This window comes from Panthera leo, chromosome B2 (assembly GCF_018350215.1).
Source record: "Panthera leo isolate Ple1 chromosome B2, P.leo_Ple1_pat1.1, whole genome shotgun sequence".
In the NCBI taxonomy this organism is placed as follows: Eukaryota; Metazoa; Chordata; class Mammalia; order Carnivora; family Felidae; genus Panthera; species Panthera leo.
Window position 1 is genome coordinate 106,665,179 of NC_056683.1, and position 13,913 is coordinate 106,679,091.

General features: G+C 38.4%; 1 protein-coding gene across 2 annotated transcripts in view; it reads right to left on the bottom strand.

Annotated features, from left to right (window-relative positions):
• Positions 1-13,913, bottom strand: part of MCM9 (minichromosome maintenance 9 homologous recombination repair factor) — a 111,167-nt gene that overhangs the window by 32,389 nt on the left and 64,865 nt on the right. For both annotated transcript variants that reach the window (XM_042939706.1, XM_042939707.1), the window contains one exon: positions 12,390-12,564. In XM_042939706.1, coding sequence (XP_042795640.1) covers positions 12,390-12,564 — 175 coding nt within the window. The remainder of the gene's footprint in view (positions 1-12,389; positions 12,565-13,913) is intronic.

Consider the following 13,913-nt stretch of genomic DNA (forward strand, 5'->3'; position numbering starts at 1 on the left):
ATAAATGTCTTTATGAATCTAGAAATAGTTATGTAGGGTGTGAAATACATCATAATGCCACCAACATCCAAACCTGACAGTCCATGGATAAGAACTAGTGTAGTGATAATAACTAGAAGAGAACAAAGAGCCTTTTAATTCCTGGAATGTGATAAATTATAGTAATCTTTAAATATACATGCCAAAGTGCTTCCATAAGTAAAAATCCTTACGTAAATGTAAAGAAGCTGAAAGACAAAAATATCAGTCATGATCCATACCACAGTTCAAAGAGGTATTAAAATCTGGATAGTAGCCAAGACAAAAGAGAAACATTTGAAGAATTTTATTTCAAAAAGATAATCATACAAATACTTAGCATAATAATAACTTATATTAATGCCTACTATGGTATAATGGTCAAAAAAGTAAGCCCTTGAGAAGTTTTCTTGTTTTGTTTTGTTTTGTTTTTGAGAAAGAGGAGCAAGTGAGTGAGGGGTAGAGAGAGAGAGAGGGAGAGAGAGAGAGAGAGAGAGAAAGAGAGACAGAAGAGAGAAGTAGGGCTCACTTGCGGCTAATGGTTTACCCGAAGCAAGGTTCAAGCTCACCAGATGTAGGACTTGAACTCACAGACTGTGAGATCATGAACTGATGATCTCATCAGATGCTTAAAAACTGAGCCGAAGTCAGATGCTTAACAACTGAGCCACCTAGGCACCCAAGAAAAGTTCATTATATCAGAGCATTCAGAGGTGCTTCTCATGCAAAACTCCTTTCAGCATATATTACATATTTGACAAGTGATTTAAAGGAGAAACAACTAAAAACTGACAGTAAATATGAGTAGCATGTCTTCTAGCTGTAAATTGTGTCCTTTCCCAACAAATAAAAGAAATCCAACCTGTAAATTATTCATTAAAATTATTTCCTTTATATGTCACTACAAATTAAAAAGGGTTTTACTGATAAATGTATTCTCTTTCCTGGCAGAGTTGTTCCTTTCCATCCCCTTCCCACCTATCCTTATGTGGTAGCTTTACTATTCAAGTCCACCATCAGCAGTCAAAGCTTGGGCCTTGAATTTGTACCTGTTCATATATTGTTACCAATCAGGGAAGAGATAAGTACAGAAAGACTAAGTTTTAGAAGTTTCGACAGCAATTTGACAGGGTAATTTCATGTATGTTGAATCTAAAAATAAGATATTTAGAAAAAATATATAGTACATAGTATAGTATAAGTACATATAGATTTATATATTTTTAAAATTAAGGATTACTGTGGTATAATTTACATACAGTAAAATTCAACTTTTTTGGATGCCCCTCTAAAGTTATCCCTTCTCCTAATGCCCAGTCCCTGGCAACCACAGATTTGATTTCTCTTCTTCCAATTTTGCCTTTTCTATTATTTCACATAAATGGATAATAAACTATGTAGTCATTTGTGTCTGGCATCTTCCACTTCACATAGTGCTTTTAAGATTCAGTCATGTTGTTGCATATATCAATAATCTGTTCCTTTATATTGCTAGTAGTATTCTGTCTGAATTTATCAAAATGTTTACCCATTCACCAGTTGGTAGATTTCTGGGTTATTTTCAATCTTGGGTGACTATGAATAAAGTTGCTATAAGCATTTATGTACAAGTCATTTTTTGGAAATGAATATCCAAATGTTCTAGCACCATTTTTTTGAAATGACTATCCTTTTTCCATTGAATTATCTTGGCATTGTTCTTAAAAATCAACTGACTTTATATCTGTGGGTCTATGTCTAGACCTGTATTCTCTTCCACTGATATATGTCTACCTTTACACAGTGTTACCTTATCTTGATTCCTATGCCTTTACAGTAAATCTTGAAGTGAAAAAAGTCCTCCAAATTTGTTCTTTTTCAAAACTGTTTTGGCTATTATACTTCTTGCGCCTTTCCATAAAAAATTTAAAATCACCTGTCAATTCTGCAAAAAGCCTCCTGGGATTTTAATTGAAATTGCATGGATTCTATAGATTGCTTTGAGGAAAACAGGTATTTTAACATTGTCTTCTGATGAGTGAAATTTAGTCTATGTCTCTACTTCCTTAGGTCTTCTTTAATTTCTTTCACCAATGTCTGCAATTTTCACTGTAAAAATATGGAATATATTTTGCTAGATTTATCCTTAAACATTTCATATTTGTGGATACTATTATAAGTAGTATGTTTTATTCTAGTTTTTAATTGCTCATTGGTAGCATACAGAAATACAATTAGTTTTTATACGCCAACCTTGCATCCTATAACCTTTTAAAACTTATTAGTTCTAACACCATTTTCATTGATTCTTTAAGATCCTCTATGTAAACACACATTTATATAGAGAGTTATAACTTCTTCCTTTCTAAACTGAATGTCTTTCATTTCTTTTTCTTGTATTACTAAATTGACTAAGACTTCCACTACAATACTGATTAGAAGTAGACTGGACATCCTTGACTTGCTCCCATGCTTAAATGGAAGACATTCAGTCTTTCATCATTAAGCATGAAATGTTTCTTGTAGGTTTTTCATAGATAACGTATAAATAGGCAGATGGACTTCTCTTCCTGTTTGCTGACAATTTTTATCATTATTTTATCCAATATGTTTTATGCATCTATTGAGATGTTTTCTCATTTATTCCTTAATACTGTGAATTACATTAATTGATTTTCAAATGTTATAATAACTTTGCACTCCTGGATGATCTCCAATTGGTTATAATGTATAATCTTTTTAATATACTGCTGGATTTAATTTACTAAAGTATTGCTAAGAATTTTCATGTCTGGCTGGCTCAGTTGGTAGAACATGCGACTCTTGGTCTTAGGGTTATGAGTTCAAGTCCTACATTGGGCACAGAGCCTACTTAAAAAAAAAAAGAATTTTCATGTCTTATGTTCGTGGGGGATATCGTTCTGTAATTTTATTTTCCTATAACGTCTTGGTCAAGGTTTGGTGTTTCCATGGAATATTTTGTTCCTATCCTTTTCACTTACTTATATGTTTGAATTTAAAGTCAGTTTCTGGAGTTAAGATGGCAGACATGCAGGGGGACCAGGATTTCCCTCAAACACAGTTGTATTGAGGTCAGAACACTTGGAACACCTAAGAAATCTATCTGCAGAATGACAGAAAAATCTCCATAGGTGGAGAGAGACAGCCTGGCGGGACAGAGGTGTGTGTATGCAAATTGGGGGAGATAAAACAGCATATCAGAGGCACACCGGAAGAGAACAGTCCCCTCCGTTGAGTACTGTGGAAAGAGAGTATACTGCACCCCCCCACCCTGCCCTGCAAGGACAAAAGACCCTGAAGGCACCAGCCATATTAGCAGGGTGGAGTGGCACCATCCCAGAACTTGGTCCCCACGGTGAGGGATCCTTTAAGACATCGGGTCTTGAATCCCAGCCAAGTGCCTAGGAGGCACAGGAAACTGTGGAGCAGGGCAAGCTGACTGCCCACGCCACTCTGTGAGGAACAGTGTGGTTTGAGACACCTGGTCTAGGAAGGGAGACTGCGGTGTCACCATTTTTCTCCCCATCACCAACACTGTGGGGCTTTAGGGAACAGCACAGTGGCCCCCAGTGGGGGCAGTACCAGCCTACCCCAAACCCCACCCCTCTGTGCCTGGCACTTGCTTATCTACTGGAGCGGGACTGACACTGAGGGAACAGACAGCCTCTCCTCCCAACCAGCACAGCCACCAGTCCCAGGCACCAACAGACAACTGTCCTGTGGTTTTGTATGTTAGTCTGTTCTCTCTCTCTCTTTTGCCCTCTTTTCCTTCTCTTCTCTTTTCTCTTTTTCTTTCTACCCTCTTCTTTTTTTCCCTTTGGGATCAGGCCCATAGTTTCTGATTTGATTTTTAGTCAATTCTTATTAAATACATAAATATTTTTTTTCTTTCTTTCTCTGCTTTGTCTGTTTAATTGGGCATTTTTACTTTATTCTTTTACCCCTTTTCTATATTTCCTTCTTCTTATTTTCCATTCCCTCTCTCTCTGGATTAAGCCTTATAGTTTCTTTGATTCTCTGCTTGGTCTTTTTTGTTGCCCCTTTCATTCTTCTCTTTGTGTGGGATCATGTCCCCTGCCCTTTCCTTTCTTCCAGGGTTACTTCAATGAACAAATCAAAGCACACCTGGTGGAAGGTCTAAACAATCCACCACTACAAGTAAGGAGAAGCTTTGTAGAAGACTGACCAGTGGGATAAAGCAGTAAAATACGCAACAAAAGAGTGCAAGAAACACACTCTAAAAACACTTGCTGGGGGCGCCTGGGTGGCTCAGTTGGTTGAGCATCCGACTTCGGCTCAGGTCACGATCTCGCGATCTCACGGTCCATGAGTTGGAGCCCTGCGTCAGGCTCTGGGCTGATGGCTCAGAGCCTGGAGCCTGCTTCCGATTCTGTGTCTCCCTCTCTCTCTGCTCCTCCCCCGTTCATGCTCTGTCTCTCTCTCTGTGTCTCAAAAATAAATAAACGTTAAAAAAAATTTTTTTAAAAACACTTGCTGAAGTGCCAGGCCCTGGAGAGTCTATGACCCCTTTTTAATATAGTAGTTCTCACAGGTGCAGGACACACAACAAGCTATTAAAACAAGACAGAAACCTAGCCAAAATGACAAAACGGTAGAATTCTCCTCAAAATAAATTCCAAGAAGAAATGTTAACGAATTGCTCAAAACAGATATAAACAATATGTCTGAATAAGAATTTAGAATAACAGTCATAAGACTAATAGCCAGGCTTGAAAAAAGCACAAAAGACAGCAGAGAATCTACTGCTGCAGAGATCAAAGACCTAAAAAATAGTCACAATGAATTAAGAAATGTTATAAAAGAGATGCAAAATAAACCAGAGGCACTGACAAGGAGGATGGGAGAAGCAGTGGAGAGAACAGGTGAAACAGAAGATAAACTTATAGAAAAAGATAAACTTCCTTTTCCTTCCTGAAAAAGGAAGAGAAAGGAAATTACTAGACCATGAGGGGAGAATTAGAGACCTAAGTGATTCAATGAAATCAAATGATATTCGTATCATAGGAATTCCAGAAGAAGAAGAAGAGAGAGAAAGGGGGAGAAGGTTTATTTGAACAAATTATAGCTGAGAACTTCCCTAATCTGGGGAAGGAAACAGGCATCCAAGTCCAAGAGGCACAGAGAACTCCCTTCCAAATCCACAAAAGCAGGTCAACACCATGACATATCATAGTGAAACTGGCAAGTTACAAAGAGAAAGAGAGAATTCTGAAAGCAGCAAGGGACAAACGGTCCTTAACCTACAAGGGTAGACACATAAGGGTAGTAGCAGAACTGTCCACTGAAACTTAGCAGGCCAGAAGGGAGTGGCAGAAAATAGTCAATATGCTGAATAGGAAATATATGCGGCCAAGCATCCTTTATCCAGCAAGGTTGTCATTCAGAATAGGAGAGATAAAGGCTTCTCAGACAAATAAAAACTGAAGGAGTTCACGACCACTAAACCAGCCCGCAGGAGATCCTAAGGGGGAATCTGTGAGTGGAATGCTGCTAAGACTACAAAGGGCCACAGACATCACCACAAGCACAAAACCTACAGATAACACAATGAAACTAAATCCATGTCTTTCAATAGTCACTCTGAATGAAAATGGACTAAATGCCCCAATCAAAAGACATAGGGTATCAGAATGGATTAAAAAAACCAAGATCCATCTCTATGCTGCCTATAAGAGACTAATTTTAGACCTGAGGACACCTGTAGATTGAAAGTGAGTGGACAGAGAACCATCTATCATGCTACTGGATGGCAAAAGAAAGCTGGAGTAGCCATACCTATATCAGACAAACTTGATTTTAAAACAAAGACTGTTAACAGGAAATAAAAAAGGGCATTATATTATAATTAAAGGGTTTATCCATCAAGAAGAGCTAACAATTGTAAATGTTTATGCCCCCAATGTGGAAGAAGCCAAATATATAAATCAATTAATCACAAACATAAATAAATGTATAGATAACAATACTGTGATTGCAGGTGACTTTAATACTCCACTTAGAGCAATGGACAGATAATCTAGGCAGAAAATCAATAAGGAAACAACGGCTCTGAATGACACATTGGACCAGATGGACTTAACAGATATATTCAGAACTTTTCATCCAAAAGCAGCAGAATACACATTCTTCTCAAGTACAAATGGAACATTCTCCAAAATAGATTACATACTGGGTCACAAAACAGCCCTCAACAAATATAAAAGGATTGAGATCATACCATACATATTTTCAGATCACACCGCTATGAAACTTGAAATCAACCACAAGAAAATTTGGAAAGCCCCCAAATTCATGGAAGTTAAAGAACATCCTACTAAAGAATGAATGGGTCAACCATGAAATTAAAGAAGAAATTAAAAAATATATGGAAGCAAATGAAAATGAAAACACAACAGTCTAAACCCTTTAGGATGCAGCAAAGGTGGTCCTAAGAGGAAAATACGTTGCAATTCAGGCCTATCTCAAGAAGCAAGAAAGGTCCCAAATACATAACCTAACCTCACACCTAAAGAAACAAGAAAGGCAGCAGCAAAGAAAGCCCAAAGCCAGCAGAAGAAGACAAATAATAAAGATTAGAACAGAAACAAACAATGTAGAATCCAAAACAAAAACAAAAACAAAACAAACAGTAGAGCACATCAATGAATCTAAGAGCTGGTTTTCTGCAAGAATAAACAAAATTGATAAACCACTAGCCAGACTTCTAAAAAAGAAAAGATAAAGGACCCAAATAAATATAATCATGAATAAAAGAGATCACAACCAACACTAGAGAAATACAATTATCAGAGAATACTATGAAAAATTATATGCCAACAAACTGGACAATCTGGAAGAAATGGACAAATTCCTGACTCTCACACACTACCAATACTCAAATGGGAAGAAATAGAAAACTTGAACACACCCATAACCAGAAAAGAAATTGAATCAGTTATCAAAAATCTGCCAACAAATAAGAGTCCTGGGCCAGATGGCTTCCCAGGGACTTTCTACCAGACATTTAAAGCAGAGTTAATACCTATTCTTCTCAAGCTGTTCCAAAAAATAAAAATGGAAGAAAAGCTTCCAGACTCATTCTATGAAGCCAGCGTTACCTTGATTTCCAAACCAGAAAAAGACCCCACACTAAAAAGGAGAATTATAGGCCAATAGCCCTGATGAACATGGATGCAAAAATTCTCAATAAGATACTAGCAAATCAAATCCAACAGTATATTAAAAGAATTATTCACCAAGATCAAGTGGGATTCATTCTTGGGCTACAGGGCTGGTTCAATGTTTATAAATCAATAAACGTGACACATCACATTAGTAGAAGAAAGAATACGAACCATACGATCCTGACAATAGATGCAGAAAAAGCAGTTGACAAAACATAGCATCCTTTCTTAATAAAAACCTCAAGAAAATTGGGATAGAAGGAACATATCTTGATGTCATAAATGCCATATATGAAAGGCCCACAGCTAACATCATCCTCAATGGGGAAAACCAAGAGCTTCCCCCCTGAGATCAGGAACATGACAGGGATGTCTACTCTCACCACTGTTGTTTAACATAGTGTTGGAAGTCCTAGCATCAGCAATCAGACAACAAAATGCAATAAGAGGCATTCCAAGCAGGCAGGGAAGTCAAATTTTCACTCTTCGCAGGTGACATGATACTCTACACGGGAACCCTGAAAGACTCCACCAAAAAGCTGCTAGAGCTGATACATGAATTCAGCAAAGTCACAGGATATGAAATCAATGTACAGAAACTGGCTGCATTTCTATACACCAATAATGAAGCAACAAAAGAGGTATCATGGAATCAATCCCATTTACAATTGCACCAAGAACCATAAAATACCTAGGAATAAATCTAACCAAAGAGGTAAAAGATCTATACGCTGAAAACTATGAAAGTTTATGAAAGAAACTGAAGAAGACACAAAGAAATGGAAAAACATTCCATGCGCATGGATTGGAAGAACAAATATTGTTAAAATGTTGGTACTGCCCAAAGCAATCTATGCATTCAATACAATCTCATTCAAAATAGCACTAGCATTCTTCACAGAGCTAGAGCAAACAATCCTAAAACTTGTATGGAACCACAAAAGGCCCCAAATAGCCAAAGTAATGTTGAAAAAGAAAACCAAAGCTGGAGGCATCACAGTCCTTGGCTTTATAAAGCTGTAATCAACAAGACTGTATGGTACTGGCACAAAAAAAGACACACAGACCAATGGAACAGAATACAGAACCAAGAAATGGACCCACAAATATATGGCCAACTAATCTTAGACAAAGTAGGAAAGAATATCCATGGAAAAAAGACAGCACTGGGTGTTGTATTAGTAATGAATCACAGGAATCTACTCCTGAAGCCAAGACTATACTGTAAGTTAGCTAACCTTACAATATAAATCAATCAGTCAGTCAGTTTCTTGAAGAGAGCATTTAGTTGAGTCTTACTTTTCTATCAAATGTGACAATCACTGCCTTTTAATTGTTTACATAGCTATTAATGTAATTATTGATATGGTTGAATTTGGATCTACCATCTTGCTAACTGCATTCTGTTTGTCCCATCTACTATTCTGTTTCCTTTTTCTTCTCTTCCTGCCTCCTTTTGTATTATTTCTTATAATTCCATTTTATCTCTACACCTGGTTTATTAGTTATGCACTCTTTTATTTTCTAGGGGCTGTTCTAGAGTTTACATCTTCAAATAATATTATACCATTTCATGTGTAGAGATGGCCTTCAGTGTCTGTAAGGCCATGACAGTTGATCTGGGTAGTGGCCTTGTTGTTATCTTTACCTTCAATGCACCAGAGATTTCAAATTTGGTCACTGTTGAGTCGCCACAATTTTGTGCATCTAGATGGGGGTTGTAGTGCAATGCTGGAAGATCATTCTCAGTGTGTTTACTCTACCTTCAGCTTTCAGCAGTCACTGTACACCCACACCACAGGGGGTGTCTCTTTCCATACTCCTGCACCTTCCCCAGTGGCAGACTGCTAATTACCAGGTGTTAGGCTTATTTGGGAGCCAGGTTGGTTCTTGGGTCTCCTGGTCTGAAGCAGGGTTTGTGAACCCGCTTTTTTTTTTTTTAATTTTTTTTTTAACGTTTATTTATTTTTGAGACAGAAAGAGACAGAGCATGAACGGGGGAGGGGCAGAGAGAGAGGGAGACACAGAATCGGAAGCAGGCTCCAGGCTCTGAGCCATCAGCCCAGAGCCCGACGTGGGGCTCGAACTCACGGACCGTGAGATCGTGACCTGAGCTGAAGTCGGACGCTTAACTGACTGAGCCACCCAGGCGCCCCTGTGAACCCGCTTTTTGATGGGATGGGCTGGAAAGCTGTAAGCCTCTCTGTCCCTCCAGCCTGGTGGCAGCAGAACCCTGACATGTATCTGTGCTGGTCCTTGGGCAGGAGGAATTGTTCTGTCCCATTTCCCAAGGAAATGGATGCTTTGCCTTGGTTCAGGATCCTGGACCTGATGAGTGTTTCCTGCCCTTCCATCAGAAGAAAAAGGCTTTTGCTTCTACCCTTTCCCCAGAAGCAGCACCATTTTGCCTGGCTCCTGTGGGAGGGAAGGAAGGTGCTCTAACCTCTTCCTGAAGTACCGTGTTTTTTGTTTTGTTTTGTTTTGTTTTGATCTGTTTTCCTGCTCTATCCCTCCCCTAAGAGGCCCTGGGTTGGAGACTTGTGGAGAAGGGCTTGCAGGAGAGAACTCCCTTTGTGTTTGGATGTGAGTTATTCTACACTGACATGCTAGCTCATGCTTGGAGATCAAGGAATTTTAAAAACTTTAGTCATTTTTCCTTATTTTCTTCTATGGCAGCCACCTCTTCCTCTCACGCTCTGTCAAAAGTGAACATCATCTCTCCTCAGATGGGCCTGTCACACTTTAGAATTAATTCCCTTGATTTCCTTGTAAATTCAGCTCTCTGATATGTTCAAGGAAAGTTATCATTTTTGTGGGCTATCTGGATTTTTCTTGTTAGGATGGGAGTGACATGCTCTTACACCTTTCCACATTCTGGAAGGGGGAGAAGAACTTAGCCTTATGTTCTGTATGTCTTTGCTTTTTTATTTCATTTTTTAAGATAATTTTTTTTTTTTAATTTATTTTTGGGACAGAGAGAGACAGAGCATGAACGGGGGAGGGGCAGAGAGAGAGGGAGACACAGAATCGGAAGCAGGCTCCAGGCTCCGAGCCATCAGCCCAGAGCCTGACGCGGGGCTCGAACTCACGGACCGCGAGATCGTGACCTGGCTGAAGTCGGACGCTTAACCGACTGTGCCACCCAGGCGCCCCTAAGATAATTTTTATAGGGGCACCTGGGTGGCTCAGTCGGTTGAGCATCTGACTTCAGCTCAGGTTATGATCTCATGGTTGGTGAGTTTGAGCCCCACGTTGGGCTCTGTGATGACAGCTCAGAGCCTGGAGCCTGCTTCCGATTCTTTGTCTCCCTCTCTCTGCCCCTCCCCCACTCACACTCTGTCTCTCAAAAATGAATAAACATTAAAAAAATTTTTTTAAGTTATTGTATTTTATAAAAATATTGCTTTGTGGGACACCCGGGTGGCTCAGTCAGTTAAGATTCTGACTCTTGGTTTCAGCTCAGGTCATGATCTCATGGTTTGTGAGTTCAAGCTCTGCACTGACAGCTCAGAGACTGCTTGGGATTCTCTCTCTCTTTCTCTCTCTCTCTCTGCCCCTTCCCTGCTCATGCACACGTGTGCGCTCTTTCTCTCTCTCAATAAACTTTAAAAAAGTATTGCTTTGTGATGAATTGAAAAAGATAAAACTGGTCCCTCATCACAGTGTAAAAAGCCCTGTTTCAGTGCATAAAGTATAGTAATGACAAGATCGTCCAACCTATGGTTGCCATAACTGAACTGTTTAGCTATAGAACATTTCTTTTGGAACTTATGACACATTTATGGATAGCAAAAAGATTCATACTAATTCACATCTAGCAGAGAGTAAGGTACTAGGAGTGATTAAGCAAATATTTTCACTTTAAAAAGTTTACTCTGTAGCCTATCATATAGCTCTGCTAATCTTCTCCCTTTCTAAAAATAGATTTAAAGCATTTGTTCAAATTTTCCCTGATGTAAGGGTAAATTTTTAAGGAATACTTCAAAATGTCCCAGATTTTCTCTGGAAAAGGCATATCAAAATAAACTACAAATCCTGCCAACCAGCAAAGGTGCTAACTAAATGGAGACATAATGAGAAGAGAAAGTAGCCTTGAAGATATTTAGGAAACTATATCTCTAATTTCCCCCTGATAAAGAGTTTAGAAGCAATAATTATTTTAAGTATGATCTCATATCACTTTTATTATGAACTTATCACTTTCGTGCTCTTTTGTTTATCTTCCCCAACAAAATAGCAAACACCTGAAGAATAGTGCTGTATTCATCTTTGTACTTCTCAGTGTCTAGTTCAGTGCCTGGCACATAGCAGGCTCTTAATGAATATATACAGAGTGAATGTACATCAAGTGAAATGAATAGATCTGGTAATGGTTCCACCTAGCTTTTTCTTGTGTCTTTTTCCTATGGGCTATATCCTCTCATCTCCTCCCTTTCTTTTTTTTTTGCAAGTGCATAAAATTAGATCTCAGAGAATCTATACACACCAGCATCTGTCTTTATACCCACTGCTGTTTGAAGACTCTGCTGGCAGTCCTATCTGCCTGATCAGCTGGCCTCACATCTATAACAGTAGCATTAGGGCTGAGATAGTTCTAGCTCTGTCCTTTTTTGGATGACCCAGCAGCCTACTTGGTGGTCAGCCTTTGTAGCCAGAGAAGTTTCTCATAATCACCTCAGGGCCTGAATGAATGGATTTCTATCTGACCTGCCTACTTTTCCTCCTCAGTGGTCATATGCCACCAGTGACTCACATACCTCAACCCCTAAACCTTTTGGAGTCACAAACAGGCACATCATTTTATGTTAATATATTTTATTATTCAGTTTTCCACATGCTGTGATCACCTTCTATTAGGACAGATAAGGAGAATGCCATTGAAAAGAGAAATTATGCTATTTTTCTTTTTGAATCTTTTAAATTTCCTAACATAGTAATATGCCCACAGTAGATACACATTATTGAATATGCATATACTTTAGTTTTTCATTTCTTTGTCCCAAAACCTCATTTTTACTTCCTCATACACTTCCAAGGGGATGCTAATGTGTGTCTTGATGAATGTTAACTGATAATACCTGATAAGACCAAACATACCTTGTAGTTCAATAAGGTTCATATTTTTTCATAATCACATATTAACTAATGTCATTATTCCTATAGATTTTAAAGAAAAGAAACTCTTACCCAGCCTTAGCAACACTTATGGTTTGTTGCTCCATTGCCTCATGGATACTGGTTCTATCATGCTCTTTGAGACTGTTAAACTCATCGATACAGCAAAGGCCCGCATCTGCAAGTACTAATGCTCCAGCCTCCAAATTCCATTCTCCTGAGTCTTTCACAGCAGTTACCGTCAGACCTAAGGAAACAAGCAAGCTATGTCAGCTTTTATTTTCAAAAGCATATCTTATATCTATGAGGGCGAAGTACCTATATTTTAAAGGGAAGGGCATAGAGTCAACACTTTTATTTCTATTCTGTATAGAAAGGATGGCATCAGACAGAGAGCTGGTAGTTCCCAAGGGGAGGCAGGTGGGAGGATGGGCAAAGCAAATGAAGGGAATTAAGAAGTGTGAAATTATTTGTAAGTCACAGCATGTAAAGTACAGCATAAGGAATATAGTCAATAATAGTGTGATAACTTTGTATGGTGACAGATGGTAACTAGACTTATGGTGAACATTTCATGATGTATATAAATGTCAAGTCACTATGTTGTACATTTGAGACAAATACAATATGGTATGTCAAGTTTACTTCAATTTAAAAAAAATGGATGGCATCAGGACAACTATTTCAGATATCCAGACACTGGAAGGCCTCAGAAGATCCTATGTTCTGAAACTGTAAGATATGTTATTAAATATTTTGTAGCAACCAGAAGTCCCCAAATTTTCTGTCTCTCCTTGGTGGGTACCCTCACTGAGTGATCTAAACTTTTAGAAGGAGCAAACAGAGCTCTGGAGACCTTATGACATCTTATCACAAGATGTTCTGTATTATATGCTGTTTACAGAGAGGGGTCCAAAGACAGAAAACAGTAGATACTACGGTCCAATGATAAAAATGAAGAGTTTGCTCCCAGTCACGCTGTGAGGGCAAAGACTCCGTTATATATCTTCTCTGGTTTTGATTTGTCCTTTGTACCAGTCAGTAAAGCACAGTGGTCAAAACAAAGGCTTTGTAGTACACCAACTTGGATCTGAATCCTGGATCCGTCATTCTGGCTGTCATACTATAGGCAAGTTTCCTAAGATGTCCAAGCTTCTGTTTATTTGTTTATAAAAGGGAGTAACAATGGAATGTATCTTATGGAGTCTTAGATATTCAAATAGAATATAATAAAGCTCTTTAAAAGGTATAGGACACATAACGAGTATTTATAACAACTACTGTTGATAAAAATCGGTAAGCCTCTGGCTAGAATGACCAAGAAATAAAAAGACGAGGGACAAGTTACAAATATCAGGAATGATAGGGGGAGATTACTATAAACCCTACAGACACTGAACTGATAATAAGGAAATACAATGAACAACTCTATACCCTAGGTTTGATGACTTAGATGAAATGGTCAAATTCTTTGAAATATATAAACTGCCAAAGTTTATCTAAAAAGGAACAGATAGCTTGCATACCCCTATATCGATTTTAAAATTGACCATTTAGATCAAAATCTTGCAACACAAAAATCTATAGACTGAGATG